This window comes from Cnephaeus nilssonii (assembly GCF_951640355.1).
Source record: "Cnephaeus nilssonii genome assembly, chromosome: 6".
Classification (NCBI taxonomy): Eukaryota; Metazoa; Chordata; class Mammalia; order Chiroptera; family Vespertilionidae; genus Cnephaeus; species Cnephaeus nilssonii.
The window spans coordinates 106,008,374-106,031,421 of NC_137077.1; the positions used below are offsets into that span (position 1 = coordinate 106,008,374).

General features: G+C 45.4%; 1 protein-coding gene across 8 annotated transcripts in view; it reads right to left on the reverse strand.

The window, feature by feature from the left end:
- Positions 1–29: 29 nt before the first annotated feature.
- Positions 30–23,048, reverse strand: part of BID (BH3 interacting domain death agonist) — a 48,741-nt gene continuing 25,722 nt past the window's right edge. For 2 of the 8 annotated variants that reach the window (XM_079774914.1, XM_079774915.1), the window contains exons 2-5: positions 18,228–18,297; positions 14,204–14,417; positions 4,614–4,753; positions 377–3,406 (exon numbers count right to left, since the gene is read on the reverse strand). In XM_079774914.1, the coding sequence (XP_079631040.1) occupies positions 3,155–3,406; positions 4,614–4,753; positions 14,204–14,417; positions 18,228–18,239 (618 nt within the window). In that variant the 5' untranslated portion in view covers positions 18,240–18,297 and the 3' untranslated portion in view covers positions 377–3,154. The other 6 variants (XM_079774912.1, XM_079774913.1, XM_079774911.1 and 3 more) reach the window with 5 other exon arrangements.

Consider the following 23,048-nt stretch of genomic DNA (forward strand, 5'->3'; position numbering starts at 1 on the left):
ATGGGGGGAAAAAAGAGGAACAACTGTAATAATCTGAACAATAAAGATTTATTTAAAAAAACAACATGATAACAATGAAAAAAAAAGATAAAGGCACAATGTGTAGACTTAAAAAATGGGATCAAGCTTGTTCAAATATGTCCAAGTTGACATTTTTATTCAAGTATATTACTGTAGAGATTTCTAATTGGGTCACAGGCCTAAAACATCACCTTTAAAAATAATGAGAAATAAATAACTGTTATCTTGTGCCTGTCTTCTCTAAGAACTCTAAGTGGTCACGACTCCATCTCCACTAGAGGCAGCTAACTGCTGTCCTGTATCAAGTTTTAACCAGACATGCTTTGTAGTCATCCATTCAGTCCATCTCCTAGATCAAGAAAGGAAAAACCAGAATTAGCTAGTATAATTTTTCCCCCACCAATATGTTTAGTCATATTTCTAACTTTTTATTTTAAACTAAAGGCTTGGTGCACGAATCCGTGCACCGGGCCTCTAGTACGCATATAAGATCTTTGGTTTATCTCTTCCCGCCTTCCCTCCTTCCTCCTCCCCTCTGAAATTCATCAATCTGTTCCATGTTTCCATGCCTGTGGTTTCCGCTCCTGTGCTGAGCATCTGCCCCCTGGTGGTCAGTGCGTGTCATAGCGACCGGTTAGGCTTTTATATATATAGAATTCTTTTTTTTTTTTATGACTTCTTATTTACTGTTTCTCCCTCTTTTCTAACCTGTATTGAATGACCAGGCTTTCTTTTTCTTTCCTTCTAACAGCAGGGATACTTTCTGTTATGGCCCAGATAATATTTTAGGCTCTGTAGGCCACTCAGTCTTGGCCATATGCTCTTTGTTACAATGGCTTCATTCTGATGTTACAGTGTGGAAGCAGACAGAAAAAATACACAAATGAATGAGCATGGCTATGTTACAATAAAACTTTGTTTATAAAAACAAGCAGCAGGCCAGATTTGACCTATGGTCATTATTTACCAATTTTTGTAAATGATTAGAAGTTCTACACCCTTCACTTTTACCAAATGTACACTGCATGTATTAGAATATACATTCAACTTCTATGACAGGTAATCTAAATATGACTTAAACAAGATTTGTTTATTTCTCTAATTATATGTCAGCAGTCAGCACCCTCAGTCTTGGGAGCCAGGAGCCTCTTACTGATCCTTGTCACTAAGATAAAGCCCTCACCTGTACCCACATCCTATGCACACTTCAACCTGTGGACAGGGGAAGGGAGAAGTAGAGGGCAGACCCCTTCTCTTCAGGGACACAGTACAGAGATGTATATATCACTTCTGCCTGCATCTCTTTAATCAAAAGTTACAGGTCACACCTGGCTTACAAAGGAACCTGGGCTATGTAGACCAAAAGGACCCAGTTATAAATCCTATAACTACAGAAGACAGGGAGGACAGATATTGGGGGCATCTAGCAGTCTCTGCCAAAACTTTTGAGTTTCTGATTGGCTTCAAGGATTAATTATAATCTATAACTCCTCCCCAACCAACATAAAACCTTTAGTATATATTTATTTAGCACGTCTAAAATACAGTTTCTATTACTGCCATCTCCATAGATTTGGGTTAACTCCCATGTGAGTTTTTTAGTGCTCCACACATATAATTTAATAGATGTTACTGCTTTATTGATGATCATTTTCTAAAGTCTAAATTAGCTGTTTTAATTTACAAGCCAGAATTCAGCCCTTTAAGAACTCCAGTGCCATAAGAAATACAAGTGAAACTGGGGGTTGTGCAGAAACATGTTCTCTGGAGCCCTGTCATCCTTATATCCTTGCATCCTATGTTTTGCTCCATGAGAGCAACTGCAAAAACAGACTTTCAAGGTGCTGAGATGTGGATATTCCCATCTATTGGGTCACTTATGGTGCCAAGAGACATCTTGGTTCCAAGGAATCAAGATTCTGTTTGAGCCGTTCAGTATTTGGTAAGCTGTTAATACAGACTGCTGTTGATGTCTTGCCCATTTACTCCCCTTGGGTGGTGGGTGGTAAACACTGTCTAGGAACTTTCTCAGGTGTACCCGCTTCCAACAATTCAGCATGGTTTAATACCTGATTTGAGATTTTTATTCATTCTCCTGTTTCAAAATGCTGGTATAACTAAAGTTCAAAGCAGATCGAGAAAGCTTTTAAGGTTTATTACTAATTTTAAGAGGGTTGGATGCCTGAGTAATGCTTCTGACACATAAAATCCCAAATACTCACTAATATGTTCAAATTTAGAGAAAAGATACATCCATTGAACATCCAGTTGGCTCTGAAACTGAAGCAGCAGACATTAAGGACTGTCTAGCCTTCTTGGGCAACAACATGAACTGTGACTTAATATCCTGGTTATGGACAGATGTCTTCTGGGACAGGTTTTAGATAACCTCTCCTCCCTGCTTTTTTATCTCTCCTTTTGGTCTCTCTCACCTTCATCTTTCTTAGTTAGCATGTTTTCATTTGTTTGTTTTGTAAGCATGTTTTTAAAGAATTTAATTATACTTATTTTTGTGACAAGGTGAAGTTGACAGCAGATCTGGGATGCTCAGCTTGGATCCCTCAGCCACTTTCTTTCATGCTCTGTCTATACCACCTATATCACACTAGCACTAGTAATTCTATGGGCAGTATGAAATAAGCCTTCCCCCAATGACAGTAGCAATCTTAAAAAAAAATGAAGCTGCCCAGCCAGCATGGCGCAATGGTTGGGCGTCGACCTATGAACCAGGAGATCACAGTTTGATTCCTGGTCAGGGCACATGCCCAAGTTGCATGCTCGATCCCAAGTGGGGGGCATGCAGGAGGCAGCCAATTAATGATTCTCTCTCATCATTGATGTTTTCCTCCCTCTCCCTTTCTCTCTGAAATAAATTTTAAAAAATACATTTTTTAGGAAATGAAGCTGATAAAGCTCAAAAGCTTTTTTTTCATTGCCACCTCCTATTACATAACGTTCTTGTTCAAGAAAGCAAAACCAAGCCTTTTTGCCTGAACAGGAAGGTTTATAACAGCCTTCCTTATGGTTTGGTCATCAGAAGCAGAAGAAAGGGAGGAAAGTAGCAGAGGTCTCTGCTGAGTTTCCTGACCTTAGAGGGAAATGGATGTAGGGAGTAGGCAGACACCAAGAGGATTTAGTGAAACGCCAAGGAGCTGACAACACTGGTTCTTACATTTCTGACTAAGTTTCTCACATAGGTGAGTAGGTTCTGATTAATAAAATTCACTGTTGTGCGAAAGACATCACGGAGCAAGGATGGTGTGTGATCGGCCACCTTTTTGGCCAACAGCATGGTCAACATCAGCATAGTCTTCTCCTTCTCCATGTCTTTAGGGTAAGTCTGCATGACCTGCTCCAGGGCAGCAGCCAGGCACTCCCTTCTGTCCTGTACAGAGGTGAAAACAGAAGGCTAGGTCACCAATATTCTTCCCTCTTAAATGAAAAGTAGTCCTCCAGTGGAAAGCATGAAGAAACATGCTCTCATTTCACAAGGAAGTACTTACTAAATAGCTAAGGTGGTTGGAAGAGAGAATGAGAAACAATTTAGTTCTGACAGGAGATGGAAAGGGAAGACTGAGATTACTCCCTGGAGTGAAACACTCATTAACCAAATGCGTGGTCACTGAGCATCTTGTGTGCACACTCAACACTGATGGAACTAAAGAAGCCAAGTTATTCCCTACCTCTGAAGCACTTCAAATCAAGAATTAGTTAACTACCCAAGATATCGCATGCCCAGTTACTGGTGCAGACCTTGCACGCTAGAGGGAGGGAGGAGGGGCTGCATGTGATATTCCCACCTGGAACAGGCACACCATAGAACATTAGACTTGAGAGGGCCTGCAGGCTCATTACTTTCATGGAGAGTTAACATTGTGGGAAAGGTCCCAGGCAGAACATCACTGGATGCTTACAGATTCTGTGACAGCTGGGGAGACCATCATATGGGATGGGAGGAGACCACTAAAGAGGGGATAAGCCTTCTTGGAAGCAGGAGACCTGGCCTGATTGAACCTTGGAGGATTAATACATTTCTATGTAGTGAGAGGTACTTGCATTTTTAGTTGGTAGTCAAAAAAATACCTTGGGGTATTTCCCCCACTAAGTTTCCTAGTGTCTTAGACCTATTTTTGTATCCCCACAATTCTTGGCTAATGATAGAAGCTCTGTAAGTATTAGTATGTAGATTACGACCATGAAGCCAAGAGTAGGAGACTAACGTGTTGCTTTTCCTGTCACACCTGGGTAAGTGACTTAAAGTTCTCTGTTGGCATTTTTATTCAGCTCCATAAAACTGAAGAAAGTTATTTCTGGAAGAGTCATCTACATTTTGTTCATCTTTTTAGAGGCTTTTATCCTGAAACTTTGACTCATTCCTAAATGTCAAATAACTTAATTCTTCTGAAAGACAATTAACCATGCTATAATTTCTATTTCCAATGCTTTTGTGGACAGTCATGAATTGAGTTACCTCACTGAACACTGGTCTGTCTGATAGCGCCCAGAGGGCAGATCTTGTTGGTTAAACTGACAATGCAAAAAGCCCTCACACTTCTCAACCCAGAAAAGGCACCAAAGCGTTTCTCACTTACTTCCTCTGACAGGTTCCCATTCATAAACTGTATTGCCAGGTGATTCACCAGTCTTGGGGGGATGCTGCGGTCCATCCTGTCCCCTATATGGGCAAGTTGCCTGGCGATATTCTGGATGATTTCGTCTTGACTCTCAGAATCTGAATATTCAGGCAGGAGCAGCAAAGACAAAGCAGACTCAGACATTGGTCCTGTTCTACACCCTCATCCCACTGCACCCCACTGCAGAAAGGAAGGCATTCTGCTTTAAAACAAAGCCAGCTCCCGCTTCCACAGCACACCATGCGGGTTGAGGGGGGGGGGGGGGGGGAAGTCCTCAGAGAATGGCCCTGAATGAGCAGAAGTTTGGCTGAAGAAGCAGACTTCTCCCTGAATACAGATTCAACATCTGCCCACAAAAAGGATCAGTGATACTGTGGCACCCATGACTATGGGCACCTGAGGCATGAACCTGGCAACAGCCTTAAGGCTGCTAGTTATGTATCCCATCATCTAACAGGTTTCAGACTCAGAAGTTGTTAGGACAGAGGCTCTGCAGTCAGACCGAGTTAGAGCCCCATCACTGCCAATCCCTGGTGACGAGACCTTGACACATCCTCTCCTACCTTCTTCACAGGCAGCTATGGGGATCACTGCTTTCCCCAGTCGTATCTCACTCAGTAAAACCTCCGTCATCACTCTGACCTAGAAGGCTTTGTACAATCTGCCCAGCCCCGCTAACAGGAACTCTTCCCACTTCTCCAGCTACACTGGCCTCTGTAGAGAGCAGGCTTCTTCTTTAACTTCCTTGGGTCTACACAAATGCCACTCTGTCCAAGATCAAACCCCACTTTCACTGCCACATGCCCTCTTCCACTCCCACCTTTACATTCCTTGACACCAGTTTCATAGTTTGTCTGTCTGTAGTCTTTGTCTGACTCCCTTCCAGAACGTAAACTTCACAATGGCTCTGATTTTTTTTCTACATTTTTTTTCTTTTTTCTTATTCAAATCTTTATTGTTGAGAGTATTACCGATTTCCTCCTCTCCCCCCAGCACCCACGGCCTCCCTTCACATGGTTCCCAACCTGCCCCAGGCCTTCACCCTGCTACTCTGTGTCCAAGGGTAAGATCTTTGGTTAATCTCTTCCCGCCTCCCTTCTCCCCTTCCCTCTGAGATTCATCAGTCTGTTCCATGCTTCCATGCCTCTGGTTCTATTTTAGTCACCAATTTATTTCATTCATGAGATTTCTTGTTTGGTTATTTTGATTTTTAGATTCAATTATTGATATATTTGTATTTGTTGCCATTTTATTGTTCATATTTTTTATCTCTTCTTCTTCATAAACAATACCCTTCAACATTTCCTGTAATACTGGTTTGGTGGTGATGAACTCCTTTAGATTTTTCTTGTTTGTGACGCTTTTTTTTTATTTTATTTCTATCATGTTCCTTCTTATATGTATCAAAACTCATACTGAACAATGAGTTCTGGGTTGCAAAAGAGGCTTTATTTTTAGCACCTGTATGTAGTTTTTGTCCACAAATTACAAAAACAAATACAAGTGCTATTGTGACGCTCTTTATCTGACCTTTAATTCTAAATAAGAGCTTTGCTGGGTAGACTATTCTTGATTGTAGGTCCTTAATATTGATCACTTTGAATATTTCTTGCCACTCCCTTCTGGCCTGCATAGTTTCTGTTGAGAAATCAGCTGACAGTCATATGGATACTCCCTTGTAGGTAACTAACTGCTTTTCTCTTGCTGCTTTTAAGATTCTCTCTTTATCTTTAGCCCTTGGCCTTTTAATTTGATGTGTCTTGGTGTGAGCCTCATTGAATTCCTCTTGACTGGGACTCTCTGCACTTCTTGGGACTTGTAAGTCTATTTCTTTCACCAGGTAGGGGAAGTTTTCTGTCATTACTTCTTCATATAGGTTTTCAATATCTTGCTCTCTCTCTGTTCCTTCTGGCACCCCCATAATGAGAATGTTGGTACACTTGAAGTTGTCCCAGAGGCTCCTTACACTAGCTTCATATTTTTGGATTCTCTTTTCTTTTTGCTCTTCTGATTGGGTGTTTTATGCTTCCTCATATTCCACATCGTTGATTTGATCCTCAGACTCCTCTACTCTACTGCTGAATCCCTGTATATTATTCTTTATTTCAGTTAGTGTATGCTTAATTTCTGACTTGTCCTTTTTCATGTCTTTGACATTCTTACTAAAATCCTTGAAAGTCTCATGAAGATCCTTGAGTAAGCTTATAATCATGGATTTGAACCCATATCCAAAATTTTGCTTTCTCCCATTTGTTTCATTCATGACATGTTTCTTTGTCTCATTTTGGCCGCTTCTCTGTGTTTGTTTCTCTGTATTAGGTAGAGCTGCTATGCCTCCTTGAGTTGGAAGAGTGGCCTTGTGTAGTAGGTGTCCTGTAGGGCCCAGTGGCTCAGCCTCCCCAGTCACCTGAGCTGGGCACTCTAGGTGAGCCCATGTATGGGCTCTGTGCACAGTCTTGTTGTAGTTGAGCCTTGATTTCTGTTGGTGTCACTGGGAGGAATTGACCCCAGGACAATTGGCTATGAGGACCAGTTGTAACTATAGTGGTGCTCACTGAGTCTGGCTCTTGAGTGTGTCACGTGTGGATGTGTAGAGTTGTAATCTGCTATGCTCTGAAGCTGTCCACCAGGTGCACTGGCTCTAGGCCCTCCATGGAGGTGCAAAGTTAGCCACTGCCTGGGGCCACCCTGCAGGAGCTATTTGTTTTGGGCAGGGGAGGCCCAGCTGTAAAGTAAGGCAGGCTTATGTTAGTGCAGGGTCTTGGGCCTTTTATTGATAGGTTTGGGGCATGCTGCTCCAGCTGCAGCATGTTTGAGAGATTTTAGCAAAGTTTGAAGGCTGAGCCAGATCAGGCCATTCATATGCAAAAGCCACTGCAAACAGCTTGGGTAGGGCTACAAATTGGATAGGGTGGGGGTCTCAAGGAATCACCAGTGCAGAGGGCACAGTGTGGGACATGCTGATGGAAGCTCAGATATGGCTGCCAGTCAGCTCTGTGATGGGGGAGGTCCCAGCACAGAGACAATGACCCCTGCAAGCACCTCTGTCTGGGAAAAAGCTGCTCCCAAGTTCCTGCCCCGATGCCAGACAATCCAGTTCCTCCTCGGATGTGTCTGGGTCCTCCAGAGCCTCACCCTGGCGCTGGGGCAGAGGAAGCAGGACCTGTAAGTTCAGTTCATGCGCCAGCCCTTTAAAAGGAACATCTGGGTTTCCAGCAGCCTCCATGTCACTGAGCCCCAGTCCCCGCTTGTTTCTATAGCTGTAGTTACAGGGACTTCTATTCCCAGCTCTGGAACCCTGGGGATCTGGTGTGGGGCTGGGACCCCTTGCTTCTCCACAGGGACGATCTCCAATCTGAGAAACAAACGGCCCACATGGGTGCTGTTCCAGCCTGTTCCACACCTCTGCCCCTCCTACCAGTCTCAATGTGCTTTCTTTTTTACTTCTCTAGCGGGAGGACTTCCATTCAGCCAGCTTTCAGGTGGTTTTCAATGATGGTTGCTCTGTATTTTATTTTACTTTTATTTTTTAAAATAAATCTTTATTGTTCATATTATTACAGATGTTCCTCTTTATTCCCCCCATAGCTCCCCTCCACCTGATCCCCCCCACCCCATACCCTTACCCCCGCCACTGTCCTCATCCATAGGTCTAAGATTTTTGTCCAATCTCTTCCTGCACCCCTCAGACTCCCTTCCCCCTGAGAATTGTCAGTTCACTCCCTTTCTATGCCCCTGATTCTATTATGTTCACCAGTTTATTCTGTTCCTCAGATTTTTAATTCACTTGACTTTTAGATTCACTTGTTGATAGATATGTATTTGTTGTTCTTAATTTTTATCTTTAATTTTTTCTTCTTCTTCCTCTTCTTAAAGAATACCTTTCAGCATTTCATATAATACTGGTTTGGTGGTGAGTAACTCCTTTAGCTTTTTCTTATCTGTGAAGCTCTTTATCTGCCCTTCAATTCTGAATGATAGCTTTGCTGGGTAGAGTAGTCTTGGTTGTAGGTTCTTGCTATTCATCACTTTGAATATTTCTTGCCACTCCCATCAGGCCTGCATAGTTTCTGTTGAGAAATCAGCTGACAGTCGTATGGGTGCTCCCTTGTAGGTAACAAATTGTTTTTCTTTTGTTGCTTTTAATATTCTCTCTTTGTCTTTTGCCCTTGGCATTTTAATTATGATGTGTCTTGGTGTGGTCCTCTTTGGATTCCTTTTGTTTGGGGTTCTGTGCGCTTCCTGGACTTGTAAGTCTATTTCTTTCACCAGGTGGGGAAAGTTTTCTGTCATTATTTCTTCTAATAGGTTTTCCATATTTTGCTCTCTCTCTTCTGGCAACCCCATAATTCTGATGTTGGTACACTTGAAGTTGTCCCAGAGGCTCCTTACACTATCTTCATATTTTTGGATTCTTTTTTCTTTTTGTTTTCTGGTTGGGTGTTTTTTACTTCCTCATATTTCAAATCTTTGGTTTGATTCTTGGGGTCCTCTAGTCTACTGTTGGATTTCTGTATATTATTATTTATTTCAGACAGTGTATGCTTAATTTCTGACTGGTCCTTTTCCATTTTTTTGGCATTCTCATTAAGATCCTTGAAGGTCTCACTAAGTTCCTCAGAGGTCTCACTATGTTTCTCGGTGGTCTCTAGAAGATTCTTGAGTAATCTTACAACTGTGGTTTTGAATTCTATATCCATTAGTTTGCTTTCCTCCATTTCTTTCATTCGTGACATGTTTCTTTGCCTCCACATTTTGGCCTCTTCCCTGTGTTGATGGAGTGGCTTTGTGTGGTAGGTGACCTATAGGGCCCAGTGGCTCAGCCTCCCCAATCACCGGAGGTGGACACTCTTGGTGCACCCCTTTGTGGGCTGGGTGCACAGTCTTGTTATAGTTAAGCCTTGATTGTTGTTGGTATACTGGGAGGAACTGACCTCCAGACCAATTGGCTGTGTGGATCAGCTGTGTCTATAATGGAAGAACTGCTGTACTGGAGACACCCTTATGGGGCAGGACTTGCTTCAGTGGGGCTTTGGCGCTCACTAAGTCTGCCTCTTGAGTGTGTCACTTATGTATGTGAGGAGTTGAAATCTGATGACATCTCACAGTGACCACTAGGTACACTGGCTCCTGGATCTGCAAGGAGGTGCAAGTCAGCTACTGTCGGAGGCCACCCAGCAGGAGCTACAGCAAGATCTGTAGATTTCTCCTCTTTGTTTGGGGTTTGGAAGTTTTGGAGCTCTCTGACCCAGCTGCAATTTGTTAGGTTAAGCTGCGAAAGGGCAGGCAATTCATATGCAAAAGCCACTGCGCACAGCTTGGGTGGGTTTGTAAATTGGGTGGGGCAGAATCTCAGGGAATCACTAGGGCATAGAAAACAGCAATGGCTGCCAGTCAGCCATTTCTGCATCTCTGCGTCTCTGCGTTTCCGCGTTCCCACTTCCAGCCCCAGTGCAGTAAACAATGATTCCTGTGAGCACCTCTGCGAGAAAGCCACCCTCACTTTCGGACCCAATGCCAGACAGTCCAGTTTCTCCCCGTAGGATTCTGGGTCCCCAGAGTCTCGCCAGAAACTGGAGTTCAGAGCAGTCAGGGGTTTGTATCTCCCTTCCGATTGAAAAAAAACAGCGCACCCAGTCGCCAGCCCGATTTGCACCTCTGTTTTTCCGCGCCTCTGCACCTTCTACCCAGTCTCAATGAGCTTTTTCGTTCCTTCTAGTTGTAGAACTTCTACTCAGTCAGCTTTCCCATGGTTCTGGGTGATAGTTGTTTTGTCTTTTAGTTGTAGTTTTGGTGTGGTTGTGAGAGGCAGCATTTACAGTTGTATACCTTATGCCACCATCTTGGTTTTCCGGTTGCTCTGTATTTTAGTTGTAATTTTGATGTGGTTGTAGGAGGCAGCAAGTACCTGCCATTTTGGTCCTCTCAGGGCTCTGTTTTTTTAGTGTTTTGTTTATTGCCAAACATGCAGTACTGAGAACAATGCAAGGTACACAGAAGATACTAAATAAACAAATTTATGAATGAATGAATAAGTGAATGAACCCTGTACCTAGCTCCTAGTAGATTTTCAATAAATGCCAACTATTGGTTTGATTTTATTTCTCCAATGAAATCTTATGCCATGGAACTTCACTTCTTGAACTTAATTCTTTCCAGAAGGCTGTTCAAAAAGCAATTTGTTCGAAAACATCATTTTTCCCCATTAAAAGTAATGTAAATTGAATTAATCCATTCCAAATCCCCAAATCATTCCCTCTTTTAATCTACTCAATTGCCTGTGATCGATGTTTCCTTAGCATTTTCACACATTCCTTAGCAACATCAGCACTCTTGATGGCCTCTTTATGTTTTAAAATTGTGCTAATCATGGATTACAGTCTCTCCTCACCCCATTTTCCCTGTCCTCCAGTCCACTCTCAACAGTATACTTGGGCCAGCAAGGCACCTAGAGGTGAAGATGAGAGGGCATTGAGAGGAGTGAGTGCCTCCTTACATTTTGTGCCCTGGGTGTTTCATTTGCCTCACTGTGGCACATGAGTATCAATATGACATCACTTTCTTACTCAGAATTTGCCACATGCTCAACTCTGCTGAAGTGACAAGTTACCATCCAGCCTTAAATCACCCTGAACTTCAATTATTCCCTTCAAATACTTCAATTCCTGTGCAGTGTGCATAGGAATTTGTTCATAGTTTTTTTTAAACTATAGTCCGGCCCTCCAATGTTCTGAGGGACAGTGAACTGGCCCCCTGTTTAAAAAGTTTGAGGACCCCTGGTCCTTAGAGTCACGTAAGGCTTTTAAGGCAGTGAATCTAACCAGGAAATACACCAGAGTCTCCCACCCTAGAACACACTGGTTCAGGCAGCTGGAGTAGGGGCCAGGGACCAGGCATTTTGAAAAAGTTTCTCTTGGAATTCCAATGTGCACACTACTGAGGGCCACTGTTCCCTAATCTGGGAATGGCTAAGCATTCAACATGCTCCCCAGCCTTGCTCCCTCAGCCATCTGCTTGGAATAGTCTCCATCAATGAAGGCAGCATCAGCAGTTAGGAGGAGTAAAATTGAAGTTGGAGGACAGCACAAGGATGTGGGTGAGGAAAGGTGAAAGAAGTCTGGAAACTGTAATGTACCGAGAGGCAGTAGCAACCATGGGAGGATGGGGCCCAGCTCAAGGAAAGAGGCCTGGTCCATCATTTGGGGCTTGTATTTATGCTTTTCTGGGCCTCAGTTTCTTCATTTGGAAATGATATTCAGAATACTTCAATGCCCCATCCTATCTAATAAAAGAGTAATATGCAAACTGACCATCACTCCAACACACAAGATGGATGCCCCCATGTGGACACAAGATGGCCGCCACGAGATAGCCAGCAGGGGAGGGAAGTTGGAAGGGACCAGGCCTGCAAGAGAGGGCAGTTGGGAGGGACCAGGCCTGCAAGGGAGGGCAGTTTGGGGCGATCAAGCCTGCAAGGGAGGGCAGTTAGAGGTAACCAAGCCGGCAGAGGAGAGAAGTTGGGGGCGACCAGGCCTGCAGGGAAGGGCAGTTGGGGGGGACCCAGGCTTGTAGGGGAGAGCAGTTGCGGGGGGGACCAGGCCTGCAGGGGAGGGCAGTTAGGGGTGACCAGGCCTGCAGGGGAGGGCAGTTAGGGGCAATCAGGCTGGCAGGGCAGCAAGTTAGGCATCAATCAGGCTGGCAGGGGAGTGGTTAAGGGGTGATCAGGCTGGCAGGCAGAAGCAGTTAGGGGCAATCAGGAAGGCAGGCAGGCGAGCATTTGGGAGCCAGCAGTCCTGGATTGTGAGAGGGATGTCCGACTGCCCGTTTAGACCCGATCCTACTGGGATCGGGCCTAATCGGGCAGTCGGAAATCCCTCAAGGGGTCCCAGATTGGAGAGGGGGCACGCTGGGCTGAAGGACACACACCCCTGCACGAATTTTGTGCACTGGGCCTCAAGTCCTAATATATAAAAACCCGGCATTGTAACGGTCAGTAACAACCAAGCCTCGACCAACAGGAAGTCAGTCCTGTAGGCGCAGTGCCCCAGCACTAAGTGCTGAGGAGGCTGCGAATCAGGGCCAGAGAGAGGCCTGAAAAGAGAAGCAGGGACTGATCCATTGCCTCTGAGGCAGCTTTTGACCAGCACTTGCCTTTCTCTTTCTCTCCCAGTCTGGCCAGCAGCCTCGCCTCCATTTATTTATTTTATTTTTTTTATCGCCTCCATTTCTCTCCAGGCCTCCACCGGGGCTGCTGATCAGCCCCGCCTTTCTGATCAGGCCCTGTTGATAAGCCCAGAGACACCAATTGGCATAGGAACTGACAAATCAGAACCAAATCTGGGTGCTGTGAAGAACTAATGGCTGCCTAGGAGGGGGAGCTTCTGATGCCGACTGTCATAGACACCGACCAATCAGAACCAAATGTGGGTGCTGTGGGGAGCCAATGGCTGCCTAGGAGGTGGAGCTTTTGATGCTGACTAGCATAGAAACCGACCAATCAGAACCAAATCTAGGTGCTGTGGCGAGCCAGTGGCTGCCTAGGAGGCAGAGCTTTTGACACTGACTGGCATAGAAACTGACCAATCAGAACCAAATGTGGGTGCTGTGAAGAACCAATGGCTGCCTAGGAGGTGGAGTTTCTGATGCCAACTGTCATAGACACTGACCAATCAGAACCAAATGTGGGTGCTGTGAAGAACCAATGGCTGCCTAGGAGGTGGAGCTTTTGATGCTGACTGGCATAGAAACCGATCAATCAGAACCAAATCTGGGTGCTGTGGGGAGCCAATGGCTGCCTCGCAGGTGGAGCTTTTGACACTGACTGACATTGAAACTGACCAATCAGAACCAAATTGGCCAGCAGAGGTGGGCAGTTGGGGGGTGAGATCAGGCCTGCAGGAGAGGGCCATTGGGAGCGAGATCAGGCCAGCAGTGGAGGGCAATTGGGGGCAACCAGGCCGGCAGGGGAGGGCAGTTAGGGGCAATCAGGCAGGCAGGAAGAGGCAGTTAGGGGAACCAGGCCGGCAAGGTAGGGCAGTTAGGGGTGATCAGGCTGGCAGGCAGAGGCAGTTAGGGGCAATTGAGCAGGCAGGCAGGTGAGAATTTAGGAGCCAGCGGTACCAGATTGGGAAGGGGATGTCCAACTGCCGGTTTAGGCCCGGTTCCTATGGGCCTAAACCGGCAGTCGGACATCCCCCAAGGGGTCCCCAATTGGAGTGGGTGCAGGCTGGGCTGAGGGAAGCCCCTTCCGTGCATGAACTTTGTACACCGGGTGTCTAGTAATATATATATATATATATATATATATGTATATAAATGTAAGGTGCTATACAGATATAGTCATTATAAAGAAACTGAGTGGGTTTTCAACTAATTGGAAACTCAGCTAGGCTTGCTCCTCTGGAGGAACCAAGTATCACATGACACAAACATCAATGGTGGACTAACAACACACAGGTGGAGCTGAACCCAAAGGTCTCTTCTAGCACTCTGGATCCCTAAATGCCACTGGTGACAGCAAGGCAGAAAAGACTGGGCCCGATGCTTACCTGTCTCCTGGCTCTCCAGGACAAAGTGGCTGTACTGGCTGCCATCGGTCTGCAGTTCATCATCATGGTTTTCCCGTAGGCAAGCTGGCACATATAGGTCATGGCCCAACCCCTGCAGCTCTTTTTGGAAATTGTAGTTGGAGCAGTTTTGAAGGAAGCCAAACACCAGCAAGTCTGTAATGCGCTCATCCTGGAGGTCTGAACCATTGCTGCCCTAAGATGAAAGGGGGTCAGGAAGGCTGAGCTGGCAGAAGGGCTCTGGGTACAGTGGGGCCCCAAATAGCCTCACTAGCCCGAGACCTGAATAACCCCGTGGGCACAACAGTCCTGCAAGAGATCTCAGAGGGCAGAGACCAAGTCTGCAATACCTGTGTGTAGATGCCAAAGAGAAAGCTCCAATTCTGCACAAGTTGGTTATCTACCATTTAACTGACATCCTGACAACATCTAGCTGGAGTAAGCTTGCTTTTGGGGTAGGAAGCCCAAAGGCTGTTTTAGGACGTCAAGTAAATATCATCATGTAGAAAACACCCTTGCTTTTGCCAAGTCCCATGTGTCTTTTACCAAACTGAGCCCAGCCTTACTGGCCATGCATCCAGCAGTTAGAAGCTCATTCTTCTCCATAATGTCCTTTATGTGCCCAGTATGGTATTGTGCAAACAGCAGATTTTCAATAAATACTGGTAGTAGTAACCAGATGCCCTCTCCCCTTGAGCAGGCTCGGGGGGACATGCCTCTTAATCAAAAACCACAGAGAGCACAGCTCCTGCTCCAACCCAAAGGGGCTGGTGATGGTGGCCCAGCAGCTCTCCATCCATGAGCAGTACTACAGCAGTAGCTCAGTTCAGCCTCTGTGCTATGGGAGACAGAGTGGACATTTCTGGTGTGCTGACTGCATTTGGGGCAGTGTTCTTGACAAACACAGGTGAGCACTTGTGGCTCAGAAGTCAGGTGTGCTCAGAAAAATCAAAGATCTAGGATGAAAGAGGGAGTAATCTGGAAGGCCAGGAATCCAAAGATCTGCCCAGATAAATGCAAAGCTGATATGCTGGATGGTATGAGGTCAGTAGAAAATGAAGGTGCAGGTAAAATTTATTTCTATATTCTAAGTCCTTAGTAGTTTTCTTTTTAAAAAATATATTTTCTTATTGATTTTTAGAGATAAAAGGAGGAGAGAGAGAGAAAAATAAATGTGAGAGAGAAACATCGATCAGCTGCCTCCTGCACGCCCCCTACTGGGGATCAAGCCCTCAACCTGAGCATGTGCTCTGACCAGGAATGGAACCTTCAACCTTTTGGTGCATGGGACAATGCTCAAACAACTGAGCCATACCGACCAGGGCAGTCCTTAATATTTTTCATGAGAAAATTCAGAAAACATTTAGAGGACAGTTTTTAGGAGGCAAATAGTTTTCAATAAAATGCATAAAATAAAATGCTTATATATTGTTATTCAGCCTTTAGCTCTCTAAAATTATTCCTAAAAAAAATGGGAGCCCAGCTGGCATGGCTCAGTGGTTGAATGTTGACCTATGAACTAGGAGGTCACAGTTTGATTCAGGTCAGGGCACATGTCCAGATTGTGAGCTCGATCCCCAGTAGGGGACATGCAGGAGGCAGCTGATCAATGATTCTCTCTCACCATTGATGTTTCTATCTCTCTCTCCCTCTCCCTTCCTCTCTGAAATCAATAAAGATATCTTTAAAAGAGGGGGTGGTAATGTTATACAAAAGCTCTATTGTCAAGCCCTGGCCAATTTGGCTCAGTGGTTAAAGTGTCAGCCCACAGTATGATTACCACAGTTGCAGGTTAGATTGCAGGTTTGATTCCCAGCTGTGTGGAAGGCAACCAGACCATGTGCCTCTCTCACATCAGTGTTTCTCTCTTTCTCTCTCTCTCTCTCCCTGTCCTCCCTCCCTCCCTTCCACTCTATCTGAAAATCAATGGAAAAAATATCCTCGGGTTAGCATTTAAAAAACACACACCAAAAAAAACCTTGCCCTGGCTGGTTTGGCTCAATGGATAGAGCATTGGCCTGCGGACTGAAGGGTCCTGGGTTCAATTCCAATCAAGGGCACATACGGTCGTGGCTTGGTCCCCAGTGGGGGGTGTGCAGGAGGCAGCCAATCAGTGATTTTCTCTCATCATTGATGTTTCTATCTCTCCCTCTCTTTTCCTTTTATTAGATAGGAGATATATCTATATATCTATAGATATATCTCCTATCTAATAAAAGAGTAATATGCAAATTGACTGTCACTCCAAGACACAACTATCAAATCTTTTATCTTTTGAGATACCCATTTTAACTTTCATTACTGGAAGGATCAAAAAAGGTCATACTATCACTGGTTCTTATTTGTTCTTAGAGTTCAATACTGTTCCCCAGTTCCTTTTGGGGAACACAGTTCACCCCACAACACTGCCCCAGTCTTCTGAGCCTACTGCCTATTCTGTGGAACAGTCCAGCCTATTTATTAGAATGGAGTCTGTTCATACTGCTTCTCAGCCAGCCTGGTGCTCAACATTTGGCTGCATGGTCACTCTTGGCTTCTTCCTCCCTGACAATTCTATTCTTTTAATTTTCCATGGCAAAAGCCAAGATTACTGAAGTTATATTTGATAAGCTGATCTGGCATAGTGGGTAGCAACAACTGCTCTGCATCCAGACTTTGGACACTTATTTATCAACCTCTAGATCGAAAGGAAGTCCTCAGGCAAAAACTGCCTATATTAGTTTTCTGGGGCTATTGAAACAAAATACCACAAGCTGAGTGTTTTCTCTCATAGTTCAGGAGGCTAGATTCTGAAATCAAGGTGTCAGCAACGTTGGGTCCTTCTGGGGCTCTGATGAAGAATCTGTCCCATGCCTCTTTCCCTGCTTCTGGTGGCTACCAGCAGTGCTTGGTGCTCCTTGGTTGTTAAGCACATCACTCTACTTTCAGTCTGTCTTCACATGCCATTGTCCCTCTGTGTCTCTATACAATACAAAACTCTATCTCCTCTCATAAAGACACCAGTCATTGGATTAGGGCCTGCCCTAATCCAGGATGGCCTGATGTTAACCTGATTTCCAAATAAGGTCACATTCACAGGTACTTGTGCTTAGCACTTAAACGTTTCCTTTTGGGGAACACAGTTCACCCCACAACACTGCCCCAGTCTTCTCTGTAACCAGTACATGCCCCAGTCTTCTCTGTAACCAGTACATCACCATGAGGTGGAAATGAAGCCTGTCCTTGACTTTCTAAGCTCCTCCTGGTCTCACTACAATTATTTGACAGTAGAGCTTTTTTAAAATATATTTTTATTGATTTCAGAGAGGAAGGGAGAAGGAGAGAGAGAGAAACATCAATGATGAGAGAACATCATTAGTTGTCTGCCTCCTGCACTCCCCACACTGAGGATTGAGCCCAAAACCCAGGTATGTGCCCTGATCGGGAAATGAACCTATAAACCTCGTTCACAGGTCAACACTCAACCCGTGAGCCACATCGGCCAGGCACTCTATAGCTGTTAAATGGTCTCAAATCAGAAAGCCTCCTTGACCCTGGCCGGGTAGCTTAGTTGGTTAAGCGTCATCCTGATTCACCATGGTTGTGGGTTCAATCCCCAGTCAGGGCACATACAATAAGCAACCAAGAATGCATAAATAAGTGGAACAACAAATCTATGTTTCTCTCTCTCTTTCCCCCTTTCATCTCTCTCCCTCTCTCTAAAGTCAATCAATCAATCAAAAATTTTGAAAATAAAGAAAAAGAAAAAAGAAAGCTTCCTTGAAGCCAGGCAGAAGGTATAGGAGGAGGGCTGGAGAGCAAAAGGGAAAAGCAGGCGAGCGGGAAAGGACAGAGGTGAGAGGGACTTTCTCTCCTCTGTTTATTGCACCCCAGTCAGCTGGCAATGTGAGGCCCCTTCTACAGGACTGTCACACTAGGTGGGCTGGTCTTACTGGTCTTAAGCATAAAGAACAAGCTGGTCTCAGCTGCCCTTGCTTCCCACATCCCTCCTCCAGAAGCATCTGACCTTGGGATCCATGGCACAGGCAGCTGGAGGCTTGACTGGATTCTGGCTCACAGGTGTCCAAAGCAGCAGACTGGAAGGAGACACACAGACACACAGGGTGGGTGCTGGGTCCCTGTAGGGATAGCCCTCTGGGATCCTCCTGAAAGAATCAAGAATGCTGTCCTGAGCCCTGGCTCTGAGGCACTCCACTCCAGCCCCACAGTGGGCTCCCCTCGCCATCCCACCAGCTTGCCTTGGATGGCCACTTTCCTCAGTAGAGACTTGCCAAGGTGCTGAGGGCATCCCAGGCTCCACCCCTCCAGCCTCAGGGTCCACTCTTCCATCAGCTCATGATCCTAAGACCTCACTGAGCAGGCAAGGAGAGCAGTCTGATTATGAATACTGTTTAAGTAAATACTTACATTAGTGAGTTTCCTACAAGAATAAACTTAGCTAATAAAGCATACCTAGAAGTTTTCAGGAAATCCATTTTATTTTTACACTAATAGGGCCACTACAACAACTATTCCTTCTACCAACAAAAGTGAAAGGAGTTTCAGGGATAAAAATGGCGGGTTTAGGGAGTTTAGGAATAAAGAGGGTCCATGCGGGAGGAATGCATAGGTGAGGGCTGGGAGCTGCCAGAAGGCCCACATTCACAGAGGGAGGAAAGAAGTGCCACAGCATACGGGGAGCAGAAGACATCCGTTCCCAGAAGACAGGGAAACCACAGGGTATGAGAGAAAGAGGAGACATCCCTTCACCAGAGACAGAGAAATGTTACACGATAAGGGGGAGAGGAAGAGGGGCACTACGTGGGGGTTGGGCTTTGAAGCTACAAAAAGAGTGACCAATTAGAAGGCAGCATCAAGAAACATAGAACTGCAGCCTTTATAAACCTTAGCAAAAAAGAACTTAGTGGGTTACCCCCTTGGAACCCCTCCCTTCGTGGGAGTCTGTATTTGCTTCCAATAAATTTCCACCCTTTTCATCTACCACCTTTTGTCCGTGGCTTAATTCTTCGAATCCATCTGGACAAAGACCCAGGAAAGAAATCACCCTTGCATCCTGCTCAGGAAAACAACCCAAATCAAAAGCACCCACCCATCCCCTGAGCATACTAGTACAACCGTTCTCAGAGCTCCACACTATCACCACCTTGTTCCACAGACCAAGTACAGTGCTCTTATCTCCTCAGTAGATGAGGAGATAAGGTTTGGGGAGTAAGAGACAGCCAGGCAGGTCAGTTCTCTCCACAGGCCAGATAGGATAATTTGTTCACATAGAAAGAGTTCCTATAAAATGTTTATAACAAAAGAGAAAGAACTCATAGTTGATAATTACACAAAAGATTAAAGTTCCATATGGCATATATTCCAACTAAATAAACCATCATAAACAACTGACCAGACAAAAGTCAACTGAGGATTGAATTAAAAAGGTTACATCCATAAAATGGAATATGTATAACCATGAAAGGAACAAGAGATCTGTGAGTGCATCCATACAGAGATGTCCAAACAAACTGAACAAAGTGGGTAGACTATGGAGCTCTCCTCAGCACGGAGACTTGCCAAGGTGCTGAGAGCGTCCCGGGCTCCACCCTCCAGCCTCAGGGTCCACTCATTTTAATCCTATTTTAAAATGCATTTGCCTGTGTTTGTGTGTGTTCAAACAAAATATTAGGTGGCACCAAATGAAAAGATTATTGTGTAGGGCAAAACCTGTCAAATCTGGCAAATTCTTGCGGCTCCTAAATACACAGGCCGTAAAAAAACAAAGAACAGACAACCATTTGTCTTCAGTAAAAAAAAGAGCAAGATTCTATCGCCCACCACACACACTTAACCTTTTGCACTCGGATGTCGAGTGTGGCTCGACACGGTCAGCATTAGAATAAAGGAATCGAGAAAAAAGCAAGCGAGTGCAAAGGGCTAACTAAGCACCATGCCAACCTCAAGGCCACTCAACATTACACCCCATCCATCCCTGGCCCACCACTTACTCAGCTATCTGACTTTGAGTGTGCACTCATTCTGAGCTTGTCTAATGCAGGCACAGTGTTTAGGGCTAGAAGAACAACGGTACAAATGACCCACAGGTCCCTGCCCCACTGAAGCTTATTTACCAACAACACAAAGAATTATAAATACAAACACTATTTTTAAAAGTGTGTGCTGTTATAAGAACCCAATCATTAATGTAGCCATCAAAATTCATAGTGCCTATGAGAGTGAGGAAGGACATGTAATGAGAATAGAGCCACAGTTGTCTAATAATTATTCACCTCACTAACTATAGATAAGACGTTTTCTTATAGACCCTAGGAAACAAGGATGAAACAAGACTATAAAAAGATAAGATGCCTCAATGGGTCCATTACTCAGAAAATATATTTATTTAAAATACTAGTATATCTTTATTGATTTCAGAGAGGAAGGGAGAGGGAAAGAGAAGATAGAAACATCAATGATCAGAGAGAATCATTGATTGGCTGCCTCCTGCACATCCCCTACTGGGGATCAAGCCCGCAACCCAGACATGTGCCCTTGACCGGAATCGAACCTGGGAGCCCTCAGTCCGCAGGCCGACGCTCTATCCACTGAGCCAAACCAACTAAGGTGAGAAATACAATTTGAGAACAGACCAAGGACAGGGCACACTTTGATTTGGTTGCTGCACCTGGACCCTGACCCTCTCTGGGAGTTTTTCTCAGGAACACTGACCATGCTCTGGTCCTAGGAATGGGCTGAGCTTTTTGTAACATCAAAGATTAGCTACCTGGTTATCAGACTTGGAGCTCCTGAAGGCTGGACTGCAGACTCTACCCTCCCCTTTCCATGTTACACTTGTAGCTCGCAGCTGCATGTAACTATCTTCTCCCTGGTGTGTCTGTAACCAGCCAACTGGCAAGGGGGGTCAGAGCAGATTTTTGTGGATGACCTGCTGCTCTCCCATTCTGCTGAAATTATTGGAATAAACGCTCATATACGATTCAACCATGTCTCTGCTTAACTGGTCAAGGGGTGACAGGCAGCCGGACCCCTTGGTTGTCTAGTTATACCTACTGCATGCCAGGAAAAGCTGTATGTAATATATAGATATTCATATCTATTTTTATAGATGTATCTTTATAAAGATATGAGTGGCGCCCATTGCAGGAAGATTCCTGCAATAGGGCTTCCTGCTGCGCTCTCCCCGCCCGCCTGCTTCCCTTCCTTCTCCCCACCCCGCCTGCTTCCCTTCCTTCTCCCCACCCCACCTGCTTCCCTTCCTTCTCCCCACCCCGCCTGCTTCCCTTCCTTCTCCCCACCCCGCCTGCTTCCCTTCCTTCTCCCCACCCCGCCTGCTTCCCTTCCTTCTCCCCACCCCGCCTGCTTCCCTTCCTTCTCCCCCGCCTGCTTCCCTTCCTTCTCCCCACCCCACCTGCTTCCATTCCTTCTCCTCACCCCGCCTGCTTCCCTTCCTTCTCCCCGCCTGCTTCCCTTCCTTCTCCACCGCCCCGCCTGCTTCCCTTCCTTCTCTCCACCCCGCCTGCTTCCCTTCCTTCTCCCCCGCCCGCCTGCTTCCCTTCCTTCTCCCCACCCCACCTGCTTCCATTCCTTCTCCTCACCCCGCCTGCTTCCCTTCCTTCTCCCCACCCCGCCTGCTTCCCTTCCTTCTCCACCGCCCCGCTTGCTTGCTTCTCCGCAGCTTCGCTCCCTTCTGCAGCGCTTGGCTTCTTTCCATGCTGTCTTGATATGTAAATTAACCACCATCTTGGTTGGGTTAATTTGCATACTTGCCGATTTGGCTGGTGGGTGTGGCGAAGGTGCAGTCAATTTGCATATTACTCTTTTATTAGGTAGGACTAGAGGCCCAGTGCACGAATTTGTGCATGGGTGGGGGTCCCTTGGCCTGGCCAGCAATTGAGGCCTATCAGGGGACTGGCTGGCTGGGGGGAGGGACCCCGAAGGTTGGACAGCCAGTCCCCAATCGGGGCCTATTGGGGGGCCAGTTGGCAGGCGGTAGGGACCACAGGAGGTTGGCCTCGTGGGGGGAGGGACCTCAGGAAGTTGGCTGGGGGGAGGGGCTGGAGGAGGTTCACTGTGGGAGTGTCACAGTGACTGGTTGGCCTGTCGTTCCAGTTGTTGGTCATAACGGTCGCTTAGGCCTTTATATACAGTAGGTCCTCAGGTTATGTCAGAGATCCGTTCCTATGGCGCAACGTAATGCAATTTTCGCCATAAGTCGGAACCCACCTACATAAGCACCTATGTCACTCACATGGAGCACATACATAGCAGCAATGAAGTGAAACAGTAAAAAAAATTTAAAAGAAAGATAATAATTCCTGACCTTTACTTGTGGTAAATAAATAATAAAAAACATAAAGCACATATGTACATACGTCAAAATGAAGGAACGTTTTTTTTAAATAAACGGGAGATGGCGACATAACCACGAAATGACATACATCGAGTCTGATGTAACCCTAGGACTGCCTGTATATATAGAAAGATATTTTTATATACAGGTTGAGGCAAAAGTAGGTTTACAGTTGTTTGTATGGAAAATAATACAATTTAACCAGTTAACTGCCACGATATTTTGAGTTGAATTAGAAAAGGTTTGCCACTTGCATCTATAGACACTTATGGCGTACAAATGGTTAATAATAACACAAGAATAAACTCTTTTTCACGTACTCACATCTGTAAACTTACTTTTGCCCCACCCTGTACAGAAGGATAAAAATAAAGACATAGATACAGAGTAGTATGTCGAAGCCAACCCAGACTGGAGATCCAGAAGAGAAAGTGCCACCTGAAAAAGAGAAGCAGGGCATAGAGCTAGTCCACT